The following is a 26,901-nucleotide window of genomic DNA, read 5'->3' as shown; positions in this document are numbered from 1 at the left end:
AATCGGGCGAATGTTAGTCTCGAACCTGTAGGTGAAGATTATTCTTAGCCTCGACAAGAGAGAGGAAACTACGGATTACACTTGTATATTACGAAAATATATTATTTTCCCCAAATCATGACTCGTTTTGCTCATTTCTAGAATCGGAATTTTGCCCGTGTAGAGAATTCCACAATTTGGTCCTTCCAAAAGGCAGATATGAATCCTGTACAGCATCTTGATAGTTTCTTTCAATGAAATATGCAAATCCGAAATGAGATAATCGACGTCAAAAATCATTGAAAATTTTAGTAGTGAAAAAGGGGAAAGTTTCGCAATTCACACAATCGATCAACTATCAATTCGAATTCGAAAGTGTAAAGAAAACGTGTCAGTTTTATTCGTATTCACGACATCCAGTTATGTCTCTGACATTACACACCCGTACTTTTTAAATGAAATATTTGAAAAACAAAAGTTCATTTAAACTTATTCAAATGCACAAGAAATATCGATTCTAATGGCTTTAACCTTCTTCCTTGCCAACAGACTTCTGAACGCACCAACGGTAACTAGAATCTGACTACGGTATTACCTGGAGCAACTGTTTGGTGATCGCTGGCGGAAAGCGAGACCAAACACACGAAATCGCACCCAAAATGACCCAAGTGAGGGAAGTGGCAGTTACAACTGTCAGCAACAGCAGCAGCAGCAGCAGCAAGTGCAACAACAACAGCAGCAACAGCACCAGTTACCAACCCTACAGCAGCTACAACAGCACGATAGTGGTAGCAGTAGGGAAGGCCTTCGGATCAGCATGGTCCATCGGTTGCACAGCATCACGGGCAGTAGTGTGTTGAGTGGAAGTGGCGGTAGTGGAACCAGCGGAGTCAATGACGATTCCGGTGGTTGCGGGATCGGTGGAAACGGAGCGAGTACGACGGCTACGGCCGGTAGTAGCAGCTGTAGCAGCGGTACCCCGGCCAGTAACACCGATGCCGGCGAGGGAGGTGCCGGTTCGCGAAGGCGCCGATCCCGGATAACCTACGACCGGGAGCAGGGGGTTAGGTTCTACCGAGGCACCGAAACGACCGACAGCAACGATTGTGATTGTGAAGATATTTGAAGGCGATGACGGTGGCCGACGGATTAAGTCTTCGGGTGAGCGAAGAAGAAAACGAATCAACTGTGAGAAAATCAAAGCTGTGAACATTAAGTTACGTGCAAAGATTTATATTATCGAATATCCTATCTGTCTCTGTCTCTGTTCCAGTACAACTTTAACTGGAGTTACATCATAAGCCGCTGTTGAGCATAAGGTAATTGAAACCGCTGTTCCCCTAGGATGTAAGATCCAGACCATAGTGATTGTAGAAAAAAAGATAGAAACTTTAGCTCTAGATAAACTGTAAAAGTCCTTCAGAAAAAAAAACTGCAGGCTAAAAACAGACAACAAGTGCACAGAAGGCGAAAACGAAACACACACAACAAAAAAGAAATCGAAACTAACCTTAGGCTTAGGTGTTCGTCATAAGTACACACATTTTCGTATTACTAAATTAAGGAAACCTTTCGTAATTCGATTTTATACCATAACTAACCTAGTCGGCTAGTCGGCAGGACAGGTAAGAACTGAAAAACGGCGGGCCGAAAAGAAACCGAAAAAAAAGGAAATTCAAACAGAAATCCAAAAATAACCGTTTCGGACGTAAATCCAAATAAAGCAACAACAGATCCGATCTTTCGCACCTAACCACGCCATCCTTCCTGGAAGGAGCCCGGCTACCGAAAATAAACCGACTCAATGGATTCGCACAAAAGGAAACAGTCCTGGAAATGAACTAACGCCCCGAAGATTTCCCTTCCATTCCGAACGTTATCGGACAGACACAGGTTGGTGACACAGAAAACGAAGAAGGTATCGGTCGGTCTTCCTAATCCCTAATTCTACTCGGTTGCGGATCAGCATTCGTTCAAAGCACTGGATTCAAGTAATTTGCATGTTTCGAGTGCTCGTTGAATTAAGGTTTCAAATTTGCTTCGGAAAAGGCAACTAACGAAGCTGAAACTAATTTCGCAACTTTCAATACATGTAGAGTTCATGATTTAAGTTTTCCGGTTCGTGACAATTTCACTGTAAGTTTTACTGAAACGTAACGTCCGCGGAGATTATATACCTACATACTATTCAAATGTTAGTTTTCTTTTGACGCAACTAAGGGTCGCTTTTCTATGAGACTCTAGGCTAGAGGAACTCGGAAATGATAGAAAACGAAAATACTCATTTTTTCTTCATTCATTCCTAAATGTATCCACAAATTCATGAAAAAAATTTGAGTAGTACTACTTTTACAAGTGTATGTGCACCAAGTAGTAAAATGTCACGTCACAAGTTTACGTTTTCCGGACAGGGATGGCTATTTGAAGCAGCATTTCAATTTGAAGTTTTATTGAATGTATATAGAAATTAAAATTTGAGCCACTATCTTCTCAGTATTGCTTGTGTGCATTTCAGAGTAAAAGTAGTTCTTTGAGCGGCATTTTGGACTCTCAAAGTTATCTCGAGCCCAAACTTGATATGGTTGGCTCGATAAACGAATTTTAGGACAATTTTTCTACACATGTGCTCAAAACTGAACCGATTCATAGCCATCGATTACATGAAATCGAAATCCAATGGACACTCTAAAAAGGATCAGAGTCATTTCGCCGAAAGGATTATTTCGCAGAAAGGGTCATTTCGCCGAAAGGGTCATTTCGCCGAAAAGGTCATTCCACCGTTTGTCATTTCGATTGCCCCTTCGGCGAAACGACTTTCGGCGAAACGACTTTCGGCGAAACGACTTTCGGCGAAACGACTTTCGGCGAAATGGCTTTCGGCGAATTGACCCGCTCTCCTCTAAAAAATCTACACACTGAACAAAAAGTCGTATATATTTTTTAAGACTGCAAAATTGATTTTTAAAAAATATAACATTATATAGTAAAGAAAACGCATCCGAAAATTCTCTTTGGAAAGTTTTATTCTGAAACCTGTTATTGAAACTACTGTGTTCACGATAAGGGGCTGTTCATAAAAGACGTCACGCCGCAAGGGGGAGGGGGTCTTTGCTTCTGTGACAATTTGTGACAAAGGGGGGATGAGGAGTCAAAAATCGTCAAAAAAGCGTGACGTCTTTTATGGACAGCCCCTAAAGCGATTTACAAAACTGAATTCAAGGTATAAATTTGCTCATGGCAAACTGTCTCTTACAAGTAATCGTTTTAGAAATATTAAAAAATATATGGAAATTATTTCAGTTGTCATATCTTCACTTTCCAGTCTTTTTTTTACACGCACTTGAACACCGTCTGCAATTTTTAGCTTGTACACGGTGAATCGTACTCAAGTTTGTACACAAGCGCATTGTACAAGTTTGAACAGCGTGTTTTGAACTAGTGCGCAAACCTGTAAACGTTTGTACTTTCGATGCGAACAGTTGAGCAGTAGTTCTGAACTTCGCTCTTTGCAAAACCCTTTCAACTAAAATTTCTGATCATATTATTCGAGTGAAAATAGAAATATAAAAATATGATATAAGTGTATAAAATAAACCCTGTTTCAATTCACGTAGCGATGTAATGGTTCCTAGCTCATATCACTCATATTATCACATATATTACTTTGGGATTCTTCCAATTACCTTCTCCCGAATTTTGTGGAAAAAAAATTGTTCAGGCAGCAACATACAAGACCTGAAATTGAAATAATTTACAAATCAGCTTTAAAGAGTTAGATTAGGATTTGAGTCTTCATTGACTTAACTGCTCGAAATGTCCATCCATCCGTTAACTCCGAAATCCCAGTTTAAAATTGATTTTGATCTCTATTTCCGATACCTTCAAAACCAGAAACCTGTGATCGATATAGTCGATATGGTTCGTATGGTCAGCCGTTTACGTTACTTGCATCGTCGCATCTTAATGGCATTGTAAAATTTGGAAGACTTATCAACCAGTAGGTCCCAGGAAGTCAAATGCAGATAAAGTTCATCTATTTTGTATGCGACCAGAAGACCATTCATTTGAATCATAGTTTGTAGAAATTGGTTGAAAATCGGCTCTGATTTGACGAAGTGAGATCAAGTTTAAAATGAACTTGCGCACGAAAAATTGTACACAAGTTCAACGCGGCGCATGATTTCTTGAAGACTGCCACTTTGTAATTGATATCAATCAAGTTAACATCAAATGTGGATTTAGAGTTTGAGTTTGATAGAAAATTATGAAAACAATTGAAGAGACATCTTTTTAAATTTGAATAAATCTGATACTTGAAAAATCATTCGACTGTATTTTTTCAGTGTTTTTTTTTCTGAGTGCGCAATCGATTTCCTAGAACTTCTTATTCGATACCATTTTCGTGGTTTCTGAGCTAAGTGATAAGAAAAAGTACATATAAAAAAGTCGTCCATTTTTAAAGCCAGTCTTGGATCAGAAAAATAAATGCGTCAAGTAAGAAATTTTACGCTGTAAGTTTTTGCCTTTGATCAAGCTGCTTCTCTGGATGAATTGCACATTTTAGTTTGCAATTCATTCAGCATTACTTGGGCGGTTGTTAGTTCATTAAGCGAACGAATGGCTTAATACAAGTAACTGAAAACGTAAGCAAGGAAAAAAGTTTTTTTTTCTTTCGATTTGTAATAAAGCGTCCTTTTGGAATCCTCATGACACGCGTTTGTGTTTTTCAGACAAGGACTAATATTCATAGATAGAAGTCAAACCTTGAAGTTACATTCCATTTATTCCATTTTACCATTCTATTTTAACGAAACCAATTCTTAGGAATGGATGATTTTGACGAAAATAATTTCACCGAATGGGTCATTTTAACGAAAGCTATTTTGCTGAATAGGCCATTTTGTCGAAAGGTGTTTCGCCGAATGGATCATTTCACCGAATAAACCTTTTCACTTAAATGTATCCCTCTAAATCATTCACCGGAATCTTTTTGTTGGATGGGCCATTTCATCGAAAGCAGTTTTGCTAATTGGGCCATTGTGCCGAAAGCTGTTTTGCCGAGTTAGTGCAACGTCGCCAAAAAATACAACAGGTACTAGTTATTGCAAAACTAACTCACAGAGAACCGGCGCATCAGGTTTTACGTTCCGAAATTAATTTTTGAATACCGAACAGAACACTGCCACTCGATCATTTACCGCTGTGAAGGATCATTTCGAGCTTGGAAAATCATCCAGTTAAACGATTTGCTATGTTTTGATTTTATTCAAACATTTAAGATTTTGTGTGACAATCAGTTTTTTATCTGTATTGTGATTATCATTTTTGTATTGATTAATTAAAAGATACCGCGCCTGTTTGAGAATTACAAATAATATGTTCAACTCAAAATGGGCATTACAATAATAATGAATAATTGAATTTCGCAATGAGTGGCGGGTACAGCGTGATGGGTACGTCGATGCCTTTCACGCAGTCCGCCAGGGTTCAATTCCAAATCCCGCACATAGTTTTTCTGGCCCGAAGAGGTGAATGACCTTTAGGTTAAAACGTCTATAAAAAAAATTGGCCATGGTAGCGAACGACTTGGTGAGAAAGCTTTTTGTGGATTTATTTACCACCGATTTCGTATTTAAGACGCAGCAAGCGGGCAATGTAACGTTCGCTATTGATAATCTTGCCTTTTCCAAGGTATTCGATTATACATTTGCGTACCTGACTGTTCCGGACGTGGTTCACCGGTAGTGCAGCCCACTCATATGATGATCGTATTGATTCCGGATATGGATCCATGTTTCATCCATTGTCACATATCGACGCAAAAAATCGTGTTTATTTAAGCGAAACAGCTCCAAATAACGCTATAGATCAACGACACATTATCGATGTCGATTCACCGTCATTGCACGCAACACCTACTCCGAAGACAGTTTCCTCATAGACAATTGTGGCAAAATATTGTTATTTCACTGAAAGCTGTTCCGCTAAATGGGATACATTGTAATCAATAGCTCAATTAGCTTTCCCAGAAATTCTATATTCAATCAAGAGAGTGCTCGTTCTTTGCAAAAAGAAAACAGAAGGAAATTACTTTAAAGGGGGAAAATTCCAGATGTGAAATTTTCAGTATAAGTTGTTGTGAACTCACTTGGTGATGCACGTCTCCGAAACATGAAAAAATGATTTGTCAACTTCCAGAATACTCGATTTTCTTCAGTCGCACTGTTTTCCAGTTGCACACTCCAAGTATTCTTATTCGATTGCACACACCTAGCGAGTACGAGGTCCTCTTTCTCCGCAGTCGACAACCTCTTCCTAGTTCTCAACTGAATTTCAGAATGATTCATTGACTTAGGGGTCGGGAAAGTCTTTTTTCTAAAGGAAGAATTGCATAGCTGAAAACGGCAACTTTCAAATTGTTCATTTAATATCTCGCCTTGAAAGGCATGCATCAAAAATCTATCCCGACAATGTCTAGATAAATTATTTTGGAACCAATTGAAGCATAAAAACATAGGTGTTTTAGCGATAAAAATGAAGTGAATGTTATTTTTGTGAAGGTAAGTCGATTTCTAAGCACGCGCCATTGTTTCTGCTCCAGTTTCCTGGTAACGTTACGAAACATGAGAGAGAAATAAAATCGGCTCAGCAAGGCTACCAAACAAGCGGTAGCTTTATTGGATACAGACACATTTTATGCAAACTTATAACCGAAAATATCGAAACTTTTCTGGTCACCCGGCCAATCGCGAGTCATTTTGAACATATGCGAGAGAGCATGGAGAGAAATATAATACGCAGAGCGAGACAAGTGGTTATACGCGACCCAACACATGGATCAATAAGTCCCGAGACTAAAGCAGAGATGGCGCTCGTAGTAAACCAGTAGCCACGTCTTTCTAGAGTAGTAAACTTTGCTTGAGACGGGTCAAAATTTTAAGTCGATCCGACCAGAAACAGCTGAGTTATCGAGGTTGGAGTAAAGTCGTTTTGTAGTTTGTTTAAAAAATGGAAAAAACCGACTTTCGTGTTTTAATAAAACATTGTTTTTTTAATGGGTAAAAACACCGTGCAAGCGAAACAATGGATTGAAAAATGTTATCCGGACTCTTGTCCATCAAAAGCAACGATTTGTCGGTGGTTCGCCGAGTTTAAACGTGGTCGTACCGACAAAAAAGACGCGGAACGCTCGGGTAGACCTGTGGAAGCCGTTACACCGGAAAATGTGAGTGAAGTGACAAAAATTCTAATGAAAGGTTGTAAAGTGAAGCTCCGTGAGATTACTGAGATGACACAGATATCATATGGAAGTGAATTTACTATCCTTCATGAAAAATTGAGCATGAAAAAGGTTTTTTCCATGTGGGTGCCGCGATTGCTTTCGATGGAACAAAAACAGCAACGAGTCGATGATTCAGAAAACAGTTTATTCGAACGAATTGGGCTTTGATCAGCTTCCCCACCCCCCATACTCGACAGATTTAGCCCCCAGTGACTACTGGCTCTTTGCTGATCTTAAAAAAATGCTCCAGGGAAAAAGATTTGGCACAAATGAGGAGGTCATCGCTTAAACTGAAGCTTATTTTGAAGCGAAAGATAAATTTTTTAATAAACATGGTATTGAAAAATTGGAAAAACGTTGGAACCATTGCACAGTGGGAAAAAATGGACCAAAAACGCGACGATTTTTTTGGAGGCATGATACGGCTGACCACAAAGCACTTTTTTGGTGTCAAATGGTCAGTAGAATCGATTCCATGTATTTAGAAGGACCGCACGAAACGCTATCATGTTCATTTTACCCCAAGTTCCCTTTTTATACTGCATTGTATTCTAGCTTAACTATATAACATGAAACCGAAGAACCTGCAGAAGAGCGAATAGAGTGTTTCCGATGTGAAAAAGTCTAACAAATCGATTGCATGTAGTTTTATTGAAAGCAGAAAACTCGTTGCACCGTTTTACCCCATTTCGTTCCTAGTTATAATATTCAGTTGAATTATGATCTACAATCCAAAAGCAGATCCAATGCGATCTATCAATATTGGTTCATGATACCTGCAAAACATCTGTGATCCAATTAAACACAATGGGAATGACAGTACTAGCCTTTTTAACCCGTTTTACCCCAATTTATATCAAAAGTCGTATTTCTGGTTAAACTTTCTCTCGCATGCCGAAAGCAGGCTGATTGCGGTTGATGAAAATCGATTAATATTACGAAGAAAGCCCTGAAAATAGGATTACCAATGAATTCAATGGCCGCACGAATCTTGTTATACCGTTTTACCCCAATTTATCCTTTAACTGAGTCTTAAGATTTTGCTCCACATTGAATTCATTTGTAATCCAATTTTCAGGTCTTTCTTCGTAATATTAATCGATTTTCATTAACCGCAATCAGCCTGCTTTCGGTATGCGAAAGAAAGTTAAACCAGAAATACGACTTATGAAATAAATTGGGGTAAAACGGTATAACAAGATTCGTGCGGTCATTGAATTTATTTTTAATCCTATTTTCAGGTCTTTCTTCGTAATATCAATCGATTTTCATTAACCGCAATCAGCCTGCTTTCGGTATGCGAAAGAAAGTTTAACCAGAAATACGACTTATGAAATAAATTGAGGTAAAACGGTATAACTAGATTCGTGCGGTCATTGAATTCATTTGTAATCCTATTTTCAGGTCTTTTTTTTCGTAATATCAATCGATTTTCATCAACCGCAATTAACCTGCTTTCAGTATATGAAAGAAAGTTTAACCAGAAATACGACTTATGAATTGAATTGGGGTAAAACGGGTTAAACAAGCTGGTACTGTCATTCTCATTGTGTTTAATTGGATCATAGATGTTTTGCACGTAATATGAACCAATATTGGTAGGTCATATTGGATCTGCTTCGGGATTATAAATCTGAATTCAACATAAAATTATATTTGTCGGAAAATTGGGGTAAAACGATGTAGCACGAAGCATGCGATCATGAACACTATCTGTAAATTATTATTTGAGGTTATATGCGAAACATAGAACTGTCTTGTTTAACCAAAATTGGTTCAAACACCGATCAGTAGAACTTTTTTTCTGTAAATTCACGGAAGAAGATGACTGGAGGTAAAACAGAATACAGTTGTTTGCGGTCAATCTTATTAAAAACAATCCATTTATATAACTTATGAGCATGTCAGGAATACCTTCCGATTGGTGTAATTGAATTTTTTCCTGAGTTTCACAGTTAGTTTTCAAAGTAAAGTCAGAAAAAAGAGGAATTGGAGCAAAACGGGCATGATAGTGAATTTTGCGGATCTTCTAACTATCATAAATCGATTCTACAGAAAAATTTACATAAGAAATACTAATTTTGAAAATATTTACTCATGTTTTTTATAAAATTATTGAGCAAAGTCGCGTTTTTTGATCGTTTTTCCCCACTATGCATTGTATCACCCTAAAAGGTGATTATGTTGATGAATAAAAAAAAAATTTTGCAAAAAAAATGTTGTTTCCATTGTTAGTCTCGGGACTTATTGATCCATGTGTTACTGGTCTCAGCCCTTAAGTGTGGGATTTTTCTCTCAAACACGCCGAATACTCGGAATATTTGCCTTCAACAACCATGCTTCATGGCATTATAGGGTAAACGATAGTATATACGACTTGTGCATGTTTGAACCCCACCAATTTCTACATCAGGTCCAAAACTGTTGCCTCGCCATTATTCACTTAGACTTGATAGAGTAAACCGTCAGTTTTATTCTCTCAGCTTCTCTATTAAAACGTAGAATAGCATCTTCCACAGCTCTACGATCAACATCCGTATTGTTAATGTCGTCCGCCAGAACCAAGAATTCTGTAAGAATTGTTCTGTTTCTCTGTCCGTCGCTTTTCGGTATCGCATTTTCGTGCGCCATATTAATTAATAAACTAGAGAGCGTGTCACCCTGCTTCAATTCATCTAATGTCACGAAAGCATCGGACCATGATGAAAATGTTCATAATCAGTTGCTAGTGATCATCACTGTATATTTTCATATTTCGTTGTTATTACGTGGTGATAATCAATCATCAGCCATCAGAATTAGAACATAAAACGGTATGTTACAATGCAGTTACATGAATGTTACCGAAATATTGATTCACATTAACGATTGGCACATACGTTTACGTGTTCATACTGGTTTCGCAACGTCAAATAAACTTATTTTCAACTAGCAACTGCAAGCTTAGCTGTATTCAAAATATGTTTCAATTAAGTCGAACCGAGTCAAACGGTATATAACACTAGGGGTTGTATGGAGCTGTGGTTAAAGGTCGCTATTTTCCAGATATTCTTTCCAATATTCGTCTCAAACAGAAATGTAAAAATTTATTTAAAAATTTAACATGCGCTGCACAGTTTTTGGAGAGACTCCTGCCTAATCTCCGATAATCTTTCAATTTAATTTAATGAATTCTCTTCGCTTTGATAGCATCTTTCAAGGCTATTATAGAATAGAATAAAAGTGTTGCCAACCAACGAGCAGAGTGATTCTAGATGCGATTACGTCTAACGAAATGATGAACTTCTTTAATTTATAATCAGTTGATTCTGAAAGAAACGACTTCTGTGCAAAATAGTGCTATGCTCGTCGCTGCCACAACTGCACAACCCCGGTTGTAAAATAGCCACAGGATAAAACGTACGGTCGCATCTTTCATTCTGTGGTCTTATAAATAAAGCATAAACCTCTAGAGTCAAGCAACCAACCAACCAACGAACCAACAGCAAACGCTTGCTGTGTTGATGTTTCTATTTCTATTTATTGCAACCTGACAGGACACAGCAATCGTACGGAGTGTACTGTAATATATATATTTCACTTCACATGTTAAATTGAATCATCGTTTTGTGGAAGCGTCAAACAAGTAAATACACAACGATGGATTCCATTGGTCTTTTGTTTTAATCTTGGCTGGGTTAACCCAGTATTTGAAAACGAGTAATGGATTACTCTCTCTCTCTCTCTCTCTTTATCTTTTGCCCACTCACTGGAGATGCTTGTATGCTTCATTATACCATGGTGGCACACTGACACACTGAAGTTTGAAGTTTAAAGAGTATCGACATGGGGATTCACTTTGTGACAATAAATGGTCATGCGAATAATCAAATGTTTCATACCTTCAGAGTGCTGTGAATAAATGATGGATCTTTTATCAACACAACATGAGAGCTTGAATGTTCATGGTTAGTTTTTGAACATGGCATTTTCCGTTTTCAACATTTGGATTGCACATTCTAGATTTGCCAATAACTAATTGAAACGACACGTGGAGTACAAAACAAACTTTTAGGTGGTTTCGATTAAAGCAAAATAAACAATATAAACAAACAAACTCATTTTTAGGAAAACTCAACTTTCTTCGTAAAACGATTTATCATTTGCCTGGAAATAAGCTTTTGTTTCAGCGATGACTTCCTCGGTGAAGTAGAATCTTCTTTCTTGGAGCATTTTGTGAAGCTTGCAAACCTGTAGCAGTCTCTGGGGGACATATCCGGTGAACATGGTGGGAGCGGCAGTAATTCGAAGCCCAATCCATGTAATTTATTTGAAGCATTGGTGACTTTGTACTGACAAGAGTTAATCAGGTGAACAATTTAGGATAACTGTTAAATGAAAAATTGACCTATGATCATTTCAAAAGTCAGTTGTGATTTATTTCAAAATTCACCGAGGATATGAAAGACCCTCATTGCTTGAAGGTCTTTTGCTCACTAATTACACCTATTCTTAAGAACGCTTCAATAGTTTGATTACTGTTTCAACCTATCGTATCGCTACAACGTCGCCGTAAAATACAACAGACACAAGTAATTGCAAATCTGAGCGACTTATGACACGGAGCATTGTCTTGGTAAAAAAGCACTTTTTCCATCGTCCTTTGGAGCCGTATCTTACCGATTTTGTACACATGAACTGGCCAATGTTACGATCACTTTTGATAGTCTGGCCTTTTCCAATGCAATCCATGAAAAAGTACCATGAGCATCCCAAAAAACTGAGATCATAACCTTACTGGTCCACATTTGCGTTTCTGGTCACTTTGGATGGATCTCACTGACTGCTGTTTACTCTGCTGACGATCGTTTGGATTCTGTGTTGTATTGTAGTGTATTCATGGATCCAGTTTTCCTCCATTGTCACATATCGACGATGAAAGATCTGGTTTATTTCTGTTGATTTTCTACAAACAGCGCTGGGAATCATACAGGTGAGCAATACCAGAAATTTGTTGCAGGTCTTCAGACTTCACAAACACAAACCAGCTAATAAAGAGACCAATCCAACCAAAGAGCAATTTTCAAAGAGGTCAATGATTTTTGTATGCAATTTTTTCATATCACTGTAACTTGGGAAGTGTTTATTGTAAAAAAAAAGATTATGTCGCAGAAGAAGTACTAGGAAATCGATTGAGCACTCTAAAAAAATGTAAACTGGTGAAAAAGTCAAAAAACACTTTTTCAAGAAATAAAAAACTTACCAAAAAAATTGTGAACAATGTCTCTTAGTCTTTCTCATATAGAAAGGGTTTGCCATTACTGTGAAACCCGACTTCTGAACCGAGGCCGTTGAGATCGCAAAATGTCTGTGTTTTCGGAGATGGCTTAACCGTTTTTTGCAAACATCGATTTATATGAAAGGTCATACTTTTTCATAGAACGCGTTGAATTTCCGGATCTGACCTACGGTCCCAGAGTTACAGGATGAAGTGTATTAACAATGGCAAACCGTCATTTAGAGCAGCGATGTGAAAAAAGGGAAAAATGGCTTAAAAATATTTCAATTTGCAGGTATTTTTAGTTGCTAACCACATGAACTGACTACGGCTATATCGGTTCTCAGTTCCCGGTTCCGGAAGTACCGGTAAAATCGGAAAACCGACCTACGGAGACCCCTTGTGTTGTATAACATTCGAATCGGCTCGACGAGTTCGTAAAATGTAAAATGATAGTTTTTTCTTGCCGCTCAATTTTCTCGGAGATGACTGAAGCTATTTCAACAAGTTTAGGTCAGAGTTTTAATTCAAAGACAAAACAGCGATTTCTTCTGGTTCCGGACATGTAATGGTATAAGTGACGTAACCGACAAAACACTCTTTTTTCGCACTTTTTTCCTCCAATAGCTGAACCGATTTTAACAAGCTTCGGCTCGTTTGAGAACTATTATTGGGTCATTGATGAAGTTTGAAGATCAAATCGCTGTCTCTTCTGATTCCATAAATGCAATGGTATAAGTGACGTAAACGACAAAACAAGATTTTTCTCTCACCACTCAATTTTCTCGGCCATGGCTAAACCAATTTCAACTAGCTTAGCCTCGTTTGAAAGCTACTATTGAGTCGTGGATCATATTCGAAGATCGAATGTCTGTCACTTACTCCAGGTTCTAATGATATAATGGAATAGGTGACGTAAACGACAAAACTTATTACTGCTCAGTTTTCTCGGATATGGACGAACCGATTTCTATTATTTTAGCCTCGTTCGATACTAACATTAGTCTGTGGATCGTGTGGATTACGTAACCCAGAAATCAACTTTTTCCTATCCGCAAAACTATTTCAGAAAGTGTCCAACGACTGAGTTCAAATGTATTATTAATAATATATTTGGTTTAGGAATGTTGCCGAATATATGACGTGAGCACTGAAGCATGCATACCCGAATCAAGCTGAATAAATTTATTTCAAAAATGAGTCCAAATTCGTGTCAGAAATTATCTTATTAATTATCTTAATAAGAAATTATCTTATTATTTTGTATTGAACATAAACTTAGAGTCCTTATTTGTTGTCAATGTGATTGGTGTGAACTAAAAAAGTGAAGAAGTGAAAGCTAAAATAATTTTTAGGCATTTTTGCAACATGAAGATTTGGATGAAAAATAGTCATTTAAACAATAGAAGATGATTCTAGTCACTTGGTTCTATTCATAGTGATCTTCGAAGAACAAAGATTTTTGATGAATAACGTAATTTTACATACAAGAACAGTACACTGCGGTCTTCTTTTGCGGCTTTTTTATGTCGATGTCCAAAGTTTTGCAGTTTTCATGTGGATATCTGAATTTAACTATTTTTGTATGCGGACTTTAGAAGTTTTTTTTTATACGGATTGCCAAAGTTTGTCCTATTTTTATGAGGATTTTGTATATGTGTTTTTTATGCGGATTTCCAAAGTCTTACGGATTTCCGAAGTCATGCAGATTTTTTTTGCGGATTTGCAGACTTATTTTCTTAAGCGGATTTCTGAAGTTATTCGGTTTTTAAGCGGATTTCTGAATTTTGTTTTTTATTCGAATTTCCGAAGTTATGAGTTTTTCATAGCAATTTTCGAAGTCATGCGATTTTTTATGCAGATTTCGGAAGTTATTCGGCTTTTTTAGACGTATTTCCAAACGTATGCGATTTTTTTATGCAGATTTCCAAAGTAATGCGGTTTTTATGCGAATTCCTGAAATTATTCGTATTTTTTGTGCGGATTTTCGAAGAAATTTCCGAAGTCTGACGGATTTGCAGTACTCATACGGTTTTTTATGTGGATTTCTGAAATTTTTATTTATGCGGATATTCACAAATATGAGTTTTTTTGGGGTTTTTTGCACTTATTTTCTTACACGGATTCCTGAACCTATGCATTTTGTTATACGGATTTCTGAACTTATTCTTTTTATGCAGATTTCTGAAGTTATGAATTTTTTATGAGGATTTTCGTAGTCTTAAAGATTTCCGAAATCATGCGGTTTTTTATGCGGATTTCCGAACTTATTCGTTTTTTATGCGGATTTTCGAGAATATGAAATTTTTTAACTTATCTGTTTTTGCATATTTTCAAAGATATGCTATTTTTTGCAGATCTCCGAAGTGATACTTTTTCCATGTAAAATTTTGAAATCATTCGGTCATTTTTATGCTGGTTTCTGAAGTTTTTCGGGTTTTTATAGAGATTTCCGGGGCTATGCGGATTTCTGAGCTTTTTTTTAATGCGGATTTCTGAAGTTATTGGTTTTATTTTGTGCGGATTTTCAAAGATATGCAATTTTTTATAAGGATTTCTGAAATTATTCGGTTTTTTTGTGAGAACTTTCGAAGATATGAGATTTTCCTAAGCCATACGATGTTTTTTTGTGGATTTCGCAAGATATGCGGATTTCAATAAATTCTATTCACGTGAATTTCCGAAGTCATTCATTTTTAATGCGGTCTTTTAAAGCTATTGAATTTTTCATGCGAATTTCCAAATATATGCGGTTATGAAGTTATTGTCTGTTATGCAGATTCCTGAAAGTATGCGATTTTTTATGCAGATTCCCGAAGATATACATTTTTTATGGATTTCTGTGAATTTACGAAGTTAGACAACAGCCGCTTTACATACCAGAACAATCACTGATACCTTTTTTACGCGGCTAGTTTATGTGGATTTCCGAAGAAACGCGGTTTTTTATGCGGATCTCTGAGGTTATTGCTTTTTTATGTGGATTTCCGAAATTATTCAATTTTTTATGTCGGATTCCGAAGACATGCAGTTTTTTAAGCGGATTTCCGAACTTATTTTTTATGCAGATTTCCTGAAGTTATACGTTTTTATATGGGTTTTCGAAATCATTCGGTTATAACTTATTTTTTATACGGATTTTTTGAACATATTTTTTTATTCGAAATTCCGAAGTTGTGCGTTTTTTAAGTGAATTTCTGAAGTCATGCGGTTTTTAAGCGGATTTCCGAAATTATTCTTTTTTTTATGCGGATTTGCGAAGATATGCGATTTTTTAAACTTATTTTTTATGCAAATTTTCGAAATTATTCGGCTTTTCATGCATATTTTTTAAGATATGCGTTTTTTTTTTTGGAATTTCGAAACCTCCTTTTTTTTCGCGGATTTACGTAGATGTGCGGGTTTTTAATGCGAATTTCTGAAGTCAAGAGAATTTTTATGCGTATTTACGAAGTGGTTTGTCGGGTTTACAGATTTCGATAGTTAATTTGGATAGATAACCAAAAACACTAATTTCAGTTTTAGTGGTATTCAGTTTTCGATTCGGAAGGTACCCAAAAATTTAATTTGCACTACAATTTCTCAAAGATGCCTTATGGTCCCATAAAAAATTGGTTAATTTTATCCAATTCTGAAATTAGAGGATGATGAGTTTTTAAAATTCATACAGATATAGAAGGTGTAAATTGTTTGGCGTATTAATTTATGGCCATACGAATCATTTTTGGTATTGCTAGTTCTTGAATACCAGCTCTGGAAGTACCACAAATAATGACGAAAAACTCTAAAGTGGAAATTACTTCGACATCTTATGGTATGTTCAATCGATTGTCACACGTTAAGGTTGAAATTCGATAACGATTCATACAAAAAACACATGCGGATTGATAAAAAAGGTATCATCTCACTGCTAGGTGGATTAAGCATGTTTTTTTATATAGAACTTAGAAGTTATTCCGTTTTTTTACGCGAATTTCGGAAAATATACGGTTTTTCAATACTGGTTTCTTAGCTTTATGTAGATATTCAAAGATATGCGTTTTTTATATGGATCTTCGAAGTTATTCCGTTTTTAATGAGGATTCCTGAAGCATTCGGTTTTTTATGTGGATTTCCGAAATCACGCGTTTTTTGAGGATATCCGAAGTTATTCTTTTTTGAACGGATTTCAGATGCGGATTTTCGAATACATTCGTTTTTTTATGAGGATTTCCGAAGTTATTCTTCTTTTTATGGGGATTTCCAAAGATATGCGCTTTGAGATTTTTTATGGTGGATTTTCGAGATCATGTGGTTTTTTATACGGATTTCCGAAGATATGCGCTTTTTTAAACGAGTTTCTGAACTAATTTTTCATACGGATTTCCGTATAAATCCCTTTTATTTTTTATGCGGATTTTCCAAGTTATTCGTTTTTCTTCACGTTTCGTCTTAGCAAAGTGAAAACGGTTATGTGCCCTAAGTACAAACATAGAATAACCCCTAAATGACAAGTTATTCGGTTTTTGATGCGGCCTTCCGAAGATATGCTGTTTTATGTGGATTTCTGAACTTATTTTTTTAAGTGAATCTCCGAAGGTATGTAGTTTTTTGATGCGGATTTCCAAAGATGTGCGGTTTTCTAATGCAGATTTCGGAACCTTCATTTCACTTTTATGCGGAGTTCCGAAATTATTCGATTTTTTATGCGCATTTGTCGAAGATTAGCGGATTTCCGAAGATATGCGGTGTTTTTAGTTTGATTTCCGAAGTTTTGGTGGAAATTCAAAAATGCTGCACGACAAGAAAAACTTTAGCATAATTCTAAATGAAATGCAATTTATTAAATCGTTGAATTTATTAGAATTTCTTCGTCGAAACCTTTTCTGAACAAATAACAGTTCCTGAGCTCCAATTAGAATTAGAAGAAACCACTGGACCCCAACCCGATCAGATGGTAATAACAGAATTATAACATCTGGAGTAATTTATTTCAGAAATATTTTGTAATAAAGTTTGAAATATTGTTGGCTGGTAAACTGTTAAAAATCTTAACAAAAAAGAGCATTGAGAGAACAAAATCGTAACAGATTTTGAAACGTATGTATCACAATTATTACTGAATTTGATATAACTACAGAAGTCCGAAAGTAGGAATTTGGAAATGGTTGAATGATTTTTTTATTAAACGAATAATTTATTCAGTACTCTGATCTCTTCGTTTAGTATTTTGAAATTCTGATCATTATAGTTCGATATAACGCAACGGAAGAACTCATTTATTTCAATTAATGAACTTTATCATGAGTCTTGCAAATAAAAATGAAACATCAGAAATGATTTTGTTATTATATTGTCATCATAAGTTGTAACTTTCAACCGTTTTCATGTGTAAACTATCTCAAAATAACACAAATTGTTATACATATCAAATGTTGATATACTTGTGTTGTGGTTTAGTTATGTGCATCTGTTCGGGTAGTGAGCCAGTACATTCATTTTCTAGCTATTTTTTATCAAGAACTTGTATTCTTGAAAATAACTAAAAATTTATTCAGCCGCTGATTGCATTAACGTCTATGTGATGCTTTCAATAACAAGTTTAAAAAACCCTTCTTAATCCACCTAGTGATGTGATAATGCCTTTCTCTTCTTTCATAACAGTCTTATGAAAATATGTTTCATACTTTTATTAAATAATTTTGGATACTAATTTTGTCACCAATTGATTCAGATTGATTCGAGTAGTTCACAAAAGCATGCTTCAGTGTTTATGTCACACAGTCAGCATCATTTTTCCAAACTAGTGCTTGACATTTGCGTTGCCTATTTGTATGAGAACAGTGATGCTAATCTAAAAAAAGCCTTCTTAGTCCACTTAGTGGAATTTTCATATATCTTGAAAAATCACCATAGGGGGGAGTACATGAAATTTTCGAAATCGAAAAAAAAATTTTGATACCAAAAGGCTTAGAATTGCATGAAACGTCGAGATTTAGTGTCATCTCGAAAAAATTTTTTTTGAAAAAATCGACTTTTTGGGACTTAGAAAAAATATGAAAATTTTTCTAAGTCCCAGAAAGTTGATTTTTTCAAAACAATTTTTTTTGAGATGACACTAAATTTCGATGTTTTATGCAGTTTTAAGAGTTTTGGCATCAAAAAAAATTTTCGGTTTTGGAAATTTCATGTACTCCCCCCTATGGTGCTTTTTCAAGATCGAAAATTGTCAAACCTTTGAAACCGGGCAGCACCCCTTGAGCATGTCCGATTTAGGTCAAATCTTGCATGAAGGCTTTTTTCGAGGTGCTTAAACTTTTGAGCACTAGAACTTAACGAAAATAGAGGTGATCCCAAAATTTTGGCACCCTTATATATATAAGAGCGGTGAAAATCAACGTGTTTTGTCGGTTACGTCACTTATACAATCATATATCTGGAACCAAAAGTCACAACCATTTGATCTTCGAACTTGATCAATGGCACGACAGTAGCTTTCAAACGAGCCCAAGTTTGTTAAAATCGGATCAGCCATCTCTGAGAAAATTGAGCGCGTTCAAATATCTTCGAAAAGTGCACACACATACACACACATACACACACACACAGAGACATTTTCCGATCTCGACGAACTGAGTCGAATGGTATAGAACACTATGGGTCTCCGAGGCTCCGTTCGAAAGTCGGTTTTTCCAGCAATTCTAATACCTTTCTATAGAGAAAGGCAAAAAGGTGGGTGGGTAATCTCAGAGACATAACTGGATGTCGTGAATACGAATATTTGGAGCCAAATGCTAGAATTGAATTCTGAAACCTAAATTTGATGCTAGATTCTGGTGCTGAGCTCCAAACCTAAACTGGGGAAATGAATTCTAAAATTGATTGTTGAACCGATCACTGAACCTGTGTTCTGGAACTGAATCCCAGTATACAATTCTGATTCGAAACGGAATTCTGAATCTGAATTCTAGTACTGAAATATGTACATGGATTCTGGTACGCAGCTGAATTTTAGCTTCAGAATTACGGTCCCGGATTCAGTTTTCAAATTCGGATCCAAAATTCAGCCTTGAAATTCAGTTCTAGAATCCAGAACCTGGATTCTGGCATGTATTTTAGAATATAACACTGGAAATACAATTGAATTTTGATTCTAAATTCTGGTCCTGAATTCCGGATAGGTATTTTGGAACTGAATTCTGACTTCAATTTCAGTACCAGGATTCGGTGTCAATATTCAGATTCTAGTCAAGAACTCATTTCCGAAATTTAGTTCCAAAGTGCTGGTCTAGAATCAAGATTTTGATCTCAATTCCAGATTTCGGTTCCAAAACCCAGGCTTAAAGTCAAGTTCTGGAATTTTGCTCAGTTCCAGAACTCTGCAATTCGAATCTGGCCTTGGATTCTGGATGAGGAACTGAATTTTAGATCTGGATTCTGGAAATCTGGTCTTGGGTTCTGAAATTTAATTCTAGACCCTGAAGCCAACAAACGCATTTAAACTAAAACACAAAAATCTAATTAATGAAAAAGGGGAAAAGTTTTCTAATTGGCGGCTATCATACCTTCACTAAACTTATTACTTTTGCTTCTAATTTGCATATTTCAACGGATAAGTAATTAAAATAGTACTTTAGTGAGCTTATTTGTTAAATTTTCACGGTTGTTGTTTACTTTTCGGTGTGTTTCGCTCCAATGCGAAGGATCAACAGCTGAATGCCGATGTAATTTCCCTTTTTACCTTTTTTTTTATAAATATACAAAATAGGTATAGAATTCGTTCAAACTTTAGAAAAATTTTCCAAGGCTTGGAGGATCGAGTGACATATACCAATCGATTCAACTCGCCGAACTGAGCAAATGTCCGTGTGTGTGCATGTGTGTGGGTCTGAAGCTATCCAAAAAGCCATAGAATGTTAAAATCCGTCAATTTTAAACTAAGATATCGATATTTTTGTGTAAGCGATTTTTCGCTTGATGATAAAGCGATGTTTCGGAGCAAAGTGCAACACGATTTTCAACACGGTTTTATGCTATTGTTTCTTAGCACCTAAAAGACTATGCTTTTTCATGACGTTCCGATTTTAGCACGGTTCGTTTTTGGCAACATAAACGTTCGAACATGGCATATCAGAAAGATTTGATGACAGCATTTTCAAACTCAAAACAGATTCATATTTATATTGATTCATACTGCTTGCAACAATAATTACTGGAAGAACACAACTTCTTACACCCTTTTACCATTCGAAGAGGTTCGTCGAGATAAGAAAATTTGTTTGTGGAAAATAATTTCATTAATTTTTCTCGGAGATGGCTTAACTGATTTCTACGAACTTCGACTCATATAAACAGTCCTATGCTCCTATATAACGATTCTAAATATCATTTGAATCTGACTTCTGGCTCCAGAACAACAGGATGATATGTGTAATAAAATTAAAATAATGCCACTCATATTGCTCAAACCTCGAACTGGCTGAGCCAACTTTGTCCATCTAACATTAAAGGTCTTAAGGTCCCATAAAAACTGCTTGTATTTTATTCAGATTCGACTTTCAGTTCAGGAGATACAGGGTGATTAGTGTAAAAGTTTCATATAAATTTATCAATTTTTCCGTCATACGATCTTTTTTGGGTTATGCTGGTCTCTGAATACCATTTCTGAAAGTACCATAAATAATGATAAAAACTTTAAAGAGGAACTCACTTCTGCATCTCATGGATTGCTTGATCGATTGTCACACGTTCAGATTTAAGGGAATAATTTTAGGGTTTTTTACTATTTCTATCTTCGATTCGTCGATTGGTCATGAAAATTATCTAAATGAAATCTAAAACCATCAGAGAATATTCACGCAAAAAAAAACATGCGGATTGATAAAAAAAAGGTATCATTTCACTGTTAGGTGGACTAGGCACGTTTTTCAAACGAAACTCACACTGCGAACTGAATTCTGAAACTAAATTATTGAAACTGGAACTGGAACTAAGCTCTGTACCGGAACCAATCGAAATGATGCACTTCTTCACTTCCTGCTCAATCAACTGCGCAGGCTAAAATGAACGTAATATATGTGTTAACCTTTTACACCTAGCTAACGCAAAAATGAAATCTCACTTATTACATGAAAACCGTCGGCTCGGGTACGAGAAACGCGTCCTAAGTTTTCTTTGATACGCGTTGATGCACGAATATTTCAGAAAACTTTAATTTTGAATTATTCGCGATTATGTCATACAACTGAAAATGTTATCATAAATTGATGATCATATTTCCGATGGTATGTAGTGAACATTATGATGATACGTTAAATACAACAAGAGATATTTACCCTAAAAAACTTATCACTCTCTCAGAGGGTAAGTTTTGAAAAGGCACCCCATAGTAAAGTAAGTCGTATTCACGACAAAAAATGTTCTAAAAATTGGATGACCAGACTTTTGTTTTTAATATGACGTTTCCGTTAAATTTCAGACTGCTCGATCGACTTCCAATAATAGTTTCGAAGTTGAAAAGATTCGGAAAAAACTTTCATGCGAAAATTTACACCGCCTTTTTTAAAAATCAGTCTTGATTCAAATTGGTCTCTAATTCTGCGCAAAGCAAATGATTTGTCATACTGAAGATGGGTGCAAAATGTTATTCTAAACTGAACTAGGTGACCTGATTTTGCTACCTCTTCTGCTGTTAATTTGTGGAGTTTCTCAGCCTTAACCAAAAGTGTTCAATAACACCTGCAATCTGCAATCGGGACTGGGTTGAGTTTTACTTCAAGCGAAAACGCAACAGAACTGCAAGGAAAGGATGCCGAGCCTAAACAAGAAATGGTTTGTTTCGATGAAAAAATAATCATTTTAAGCAAGATTCAATTTTCGTTTTCAATTTACAATTGAGATGAAACCAGCAAAACTGCTGAAACGAGTTTGCTCAGCACATTTATAGAAAAAATTGAAGATTAAATTTTCCGACAAATTGTTGTCGTGAATACGACTTACTTTACTATGGGGCGCCTTTTCAAAATTTACCCTCTGAGAGAGTGATAAGTTTTTAATCGTGAATATCTCTTACTGTATCTAATGAATCAACATAATTTTTGCTACATGCCATCGGAAATATGATCACTATTTTATGATAAAATTTTCAGTTGTGTGACATAATCTCAAATAATTCAAAATTAAACTTTTCTTAAATGTTTGGCATTAACGAGTATCGAAGATGAAAACACATGACGATTGTTTGCCTTTCTCGTATTTTGAAAGCTCATAGCTCAGTGATCTGTGAAAGGATTTATATAATCTAACTACCAATAGAATCGAAATTTTTCAACTTAAACGTGTATAGCAACAGCATTGAAGTATTTCAATAGTACACTATTGAAAAACCTGTCTCATTTGACCAATGTCAAACCCAGCCAATCAGAACGCGTTCTGAGGAAGAGAACAAAATATCTGCTGCTGTACAACAAATCGATCGAGAAAAATGTTCCGAACAGTGCTTAATATCGTAGTGAGTTCCTCAATTTGGTCCTTCTAAAAGGCAGGATTGAATCCCGTACAGCATCCTAATAGTTTCTTTCAATGAAATGCAATTCCAAAACGAAAAAATCGACATTAAAATTCTGTATCTGGCTATTTTTATAGCCGTTAGGACCGCCCATTAGTGAAAAAGCTACAAACGAAACCACGTAAAAAGAAACCTCTTAACAAAAATTGGATCATTTTGGATTCTATCGCCAATGCGAGCAGATGTATTGTGTGTCGTTTGCAAAGCTAATTTCGTTTCCGACAAGAGCGATTACGTCACAGCTGCTAGTCGTTTACATTGGTGAAAAAACAAAGAAAAGAGGACAACGTTGGGAAGCATCACACAAAATCAGCCGTTTTAATGGCTCTAAAAGTTTTCTAAAGAACTATTAGGATTTCTTGCTCGCAAATCGAAGGTGAATATCCTCAGTTTAGTGCAAATCTAGAACAGTTTGATTAGATTTGTGCACTTTTCGCTGTGTGAAATTTATAGTAATTGAGATTAAGTGAAGCCTTCTTTGTTTTGGCGAAAAATGTGAAAAAGGGGAATGTTTGCATAATTCATACAATTGATCAACTAATTGATATTCGGAAGTGTTAAGGAACATGTCAGTTGTTTTCGTATTCACGACATCCAGTTATGTCTCTGACATTACCCACCCGTATTTTTTTAGTAATTATAGTAAATGCTGTCAGCACAAACAGTAACAATTGCAATTTTTTTTATAAAACAAAAAAAACTCTTCAAGTACAATTTGTTTTCGATAAGAAAAAAATTGGTACCATTGTTCAACAATAAATCAACACATAAAATTGTTTCGAATGTATTGTTTAAACAAAATCAAGACTAGCGTCACTTAAATCACTGAAGCTCGGAGACCACTAATTTTGACAGGTATCTATTGGAAAATTATACATATGAAATTTTCGCTGGCAACGCCATCTCTGTATCAGTCTCGGAATTTATTGAACCACTTGTTGCATTACCTTACTGATGAGCTCAAATTCGATATCTCCAAAACCAATAACGATCAAAACCCAAGATACGGGCATTGTTTAAGTTATGCATAGGACGCATGAATTTTAATCTAATATCAAATATCTCAGAAGAATTCTCTTGGGATAACACAGCAACAAATCCTTAGTATGCCAGTAGTAGCCTAGCAAAGCCATTCTCCAGCGGCTAGGATCACTCTCACAGTAAATTAAATCTCGATATATCCAAATCCCATCCCAATGGCATCCCGGCCAACCGACCGATATCGACCGCACACCGATTGGTAGAGCCACGAGGCAAGTTTCCACGTGTTTTCGATTCATCCTACACCTTCGCAGAAGGGGCCTCGACCACCACCAGATCATCGTTCAGATCATCATCCCCGTTCAGGAAAATCATTTGGTCCGACAACAGAAACAAAAACAACGACGAAAAAATACTCTCGGGAAATACACCCCGGCATAAAATATTCAAACACTTCCAATCGAATCTAGATATGTTTGGGTATTATTTTCACACACCGTCAGCAAAAGGGGAACCGGTGCGAAAGACCGGAGATGTGCGAAGGCAGCTCAAGCAAACAAAGCAACAAATCGCCGGTTGAAGAAGACCCCAGCTCATCGAGCCCTTTATCACACAATCGGACACATTTCAGCCCTAATTGTGTGATATATGATGATGCGGGGAGTTTTCTTGACCAGATGGAAAAGAAAACTGATGCCCACCCACTCCCAACCACCCCATCGAATGGGCAGATCACCGGTCAGGCGAAGATAGAGAAAGAGAAAGAGAGAGAGAGAGAGAGAGAGAGAGAGAGAGAGAAAGAAAGAAAGAAAGAGCAATCGGTGAACGGGACTGCACTTTCCGACTCCGTTTCCATTATTCACGAACGAGCACAGATGGAGGGAGAGATTCGTAAGCGGAAAATGATTCCACTCGTAAGTGAAATTCAGTTCTTGCCCCGTCCCCCCGGCCGGTGTTTGTAGGTTACGTCAAATAGAATTTCCCCGTACCAAACCTAGTTACTAGCGAAGGGAAGAAAACATTCATCAGAAGAATTGAGAGGCGAGAAAGCAAAATAAAAGCGAAAATTAAAGCGCACCAAGGCAGAACAAGTGAAAAGTTTTTTTTCTACTACGTTGTTACAGTTTCTAGCGAGAAGGAGTTGCCACGGTTGAAGAAATCGGAAAAAAGAAAGAATAAAAACGCTTCAACAAGATCAACAACTTAATCCAATGAAAGAAAAAAAATAATACCAGTCAGGTAATGTAAGCTACGTTAGCAATGTAAGTAAAAACTCTCGAAAATCAATTCTACCTGCCCGATAACAGACGATTTAAAATAGTTTCCGTGAAAGGTTATTCTGTTCAATTTACAACTAGACAATAAAAAACAGCGGATAATGCCGACGAAAATGGTATCACGTTTTTGGTTGTAACCCTTTCGCCGTGTTTTGTTTGTTTTTTTTTTCGCTTGTTTCAGTTTTACTTCTGTTGGGTGGAGGGAGGGGTGGGAATTCTTTTTTTTTTATTTTCCCCGTGCCGGGCCGCTGTTGCTGTTGGTATGCTGCACAGCAAAAGACCGAGAACGGTTTCATTCAGCTAAATTCACAACAAATTGAATTAATTGAAACATTCTTTTACCATTTGCACGCGGGAGCTGTTTCGGTTTGGAGCACAGCGAAAGGCGGGCGGATATAAATGTTCTCTCACTACCTACGGTAACAATGAACAGCTGCAGAGAAAATGGTCGGTCGAGTCCGTGTCAAGGACTGAATTTTTCTATGTTTATTGCGATCAGAGGAATGAGTAGTAAAAAAATCGGAACGGAAATATTTTTCTTCACCTTCCAAGGAAACATTAAATATGTATTTTTACGACCCTGAAGATGATGACATCGTTCTTCGAAACGTTGATCAGTAACACGAAATTTAACAAAAAAACACTTCTGTGACGCTACATATTTCCTGGAAACATATCCTTTCTGGAGTAGGCATGACCAGTTTAAAATCCCGTGATTCAACCTTCATACGGATGTATTTCTCCGCCATCTTATCAAGCCATAGGTATTTTGGCTTCCTCGGTCGAATTTAAACGAGCCGACAAATAATCATAACACATGGATCAATAAGTCCCGAGACTAACAATGGAAACAACATTTTTTTTGTAAAATTTTTTTTTATTCATCAACATAATCACCTTTTAGGGTGATACAATGGTTTTCCCAATTTTTCAATACCATGTTTATAAAAAAAAATTATCTTTCGCTTCAAAATAAGCTTCAGTTTCAGCGATGACCTCCTCATTTGAGCCAAATCTTTTTTCCCTGGAGCATTTTTTTAAGATCAGCAAAGAGCCAGTAGTGACTGGGGGCTAAACCTGGCGAGTATGGGGGGTGGGGAAGCAGATCAAAGCCCAATTCGTTCAATTTCGCCATTGTTTTCATTGCAGGGTGCATTTTGTTCCATCGAAAGCAATCGCGGCACCCACTTGGAAAAAAAAAACTTTTTCATGCTCAATTTTTCATGAAGGATAGTAAATACACTTCCATATGATATCTGTGCCATCTCAGCAATCTCACGGAGCTTCACTTTACGATCTTTCATTATAATTTTTGTCACTTCACTCACATTTTCCGGTGTAACGGCTTCCACAGGTCTACCCGAGCGTTCCGCGTCGACAAATCGTTGCTTTTGATGGACAAGAGTCCGGATAGCATTTTTCAATCAATTGTTTCGCTTGCACGGTGTTTTTACCCATTAAAAAACAATGTTTTATCAAAACACGAAACTCGGTTTTTTCCATTTTTTAAACAAACTACAAAACGACTTTACTCCAACCTCGATAACTCAGCTGTTTCTGGTCGGATCGACTTAAAATT

General features: G+C 36.6%; 1 protein-coding gene across 2 annotated transcripts in view; it reads left to right on the top strand.

Moving 5' to 3' along the window:
* The window catches only part of LOC131432900 (uncharacterized), a 669,773-nt gene that overhangs the window by 616,400 nt on the left and 26,472 nt on the right, over nucleotides 1-26,901 (top strand). For both annotated transcript variants that reach the window (XR_009229989.1, XM_058599478.1), the window contains exon 12: nucleotides 529-26,901. This exon is cut by the window's right edge. Coding sequence is in view for 1 of the 2 variants with exons in the window: in XM_058599478.1 (XP_058455461.1) it covers nucleotides 529-562 (34 nt within the window). In the remaining variant the exon portion in view is untranslated. The remainder of the gene's footprint in view (nucleotides 1-528) is intronic.

The sequence above is a fragment of the Malaya genurostris genome, chromosome 2 (genome assembly GCF_030247185.1).
Source record: "Malaya genurostris strain Urasoe2022 chromosome 2, Malgen_1.1, whole genome shotgun sequence".
Taxonomy (NCBI): Eukaryota; Metazoa; Arthropoda; class Insecta; order Diptera; family Culicidae; genus Malaya; species Malaya genurostris.
Note: the sequence above shows the minus strand (reverse complement) of the source record. Positions and strands in the feature narration are given on the sequence as shown.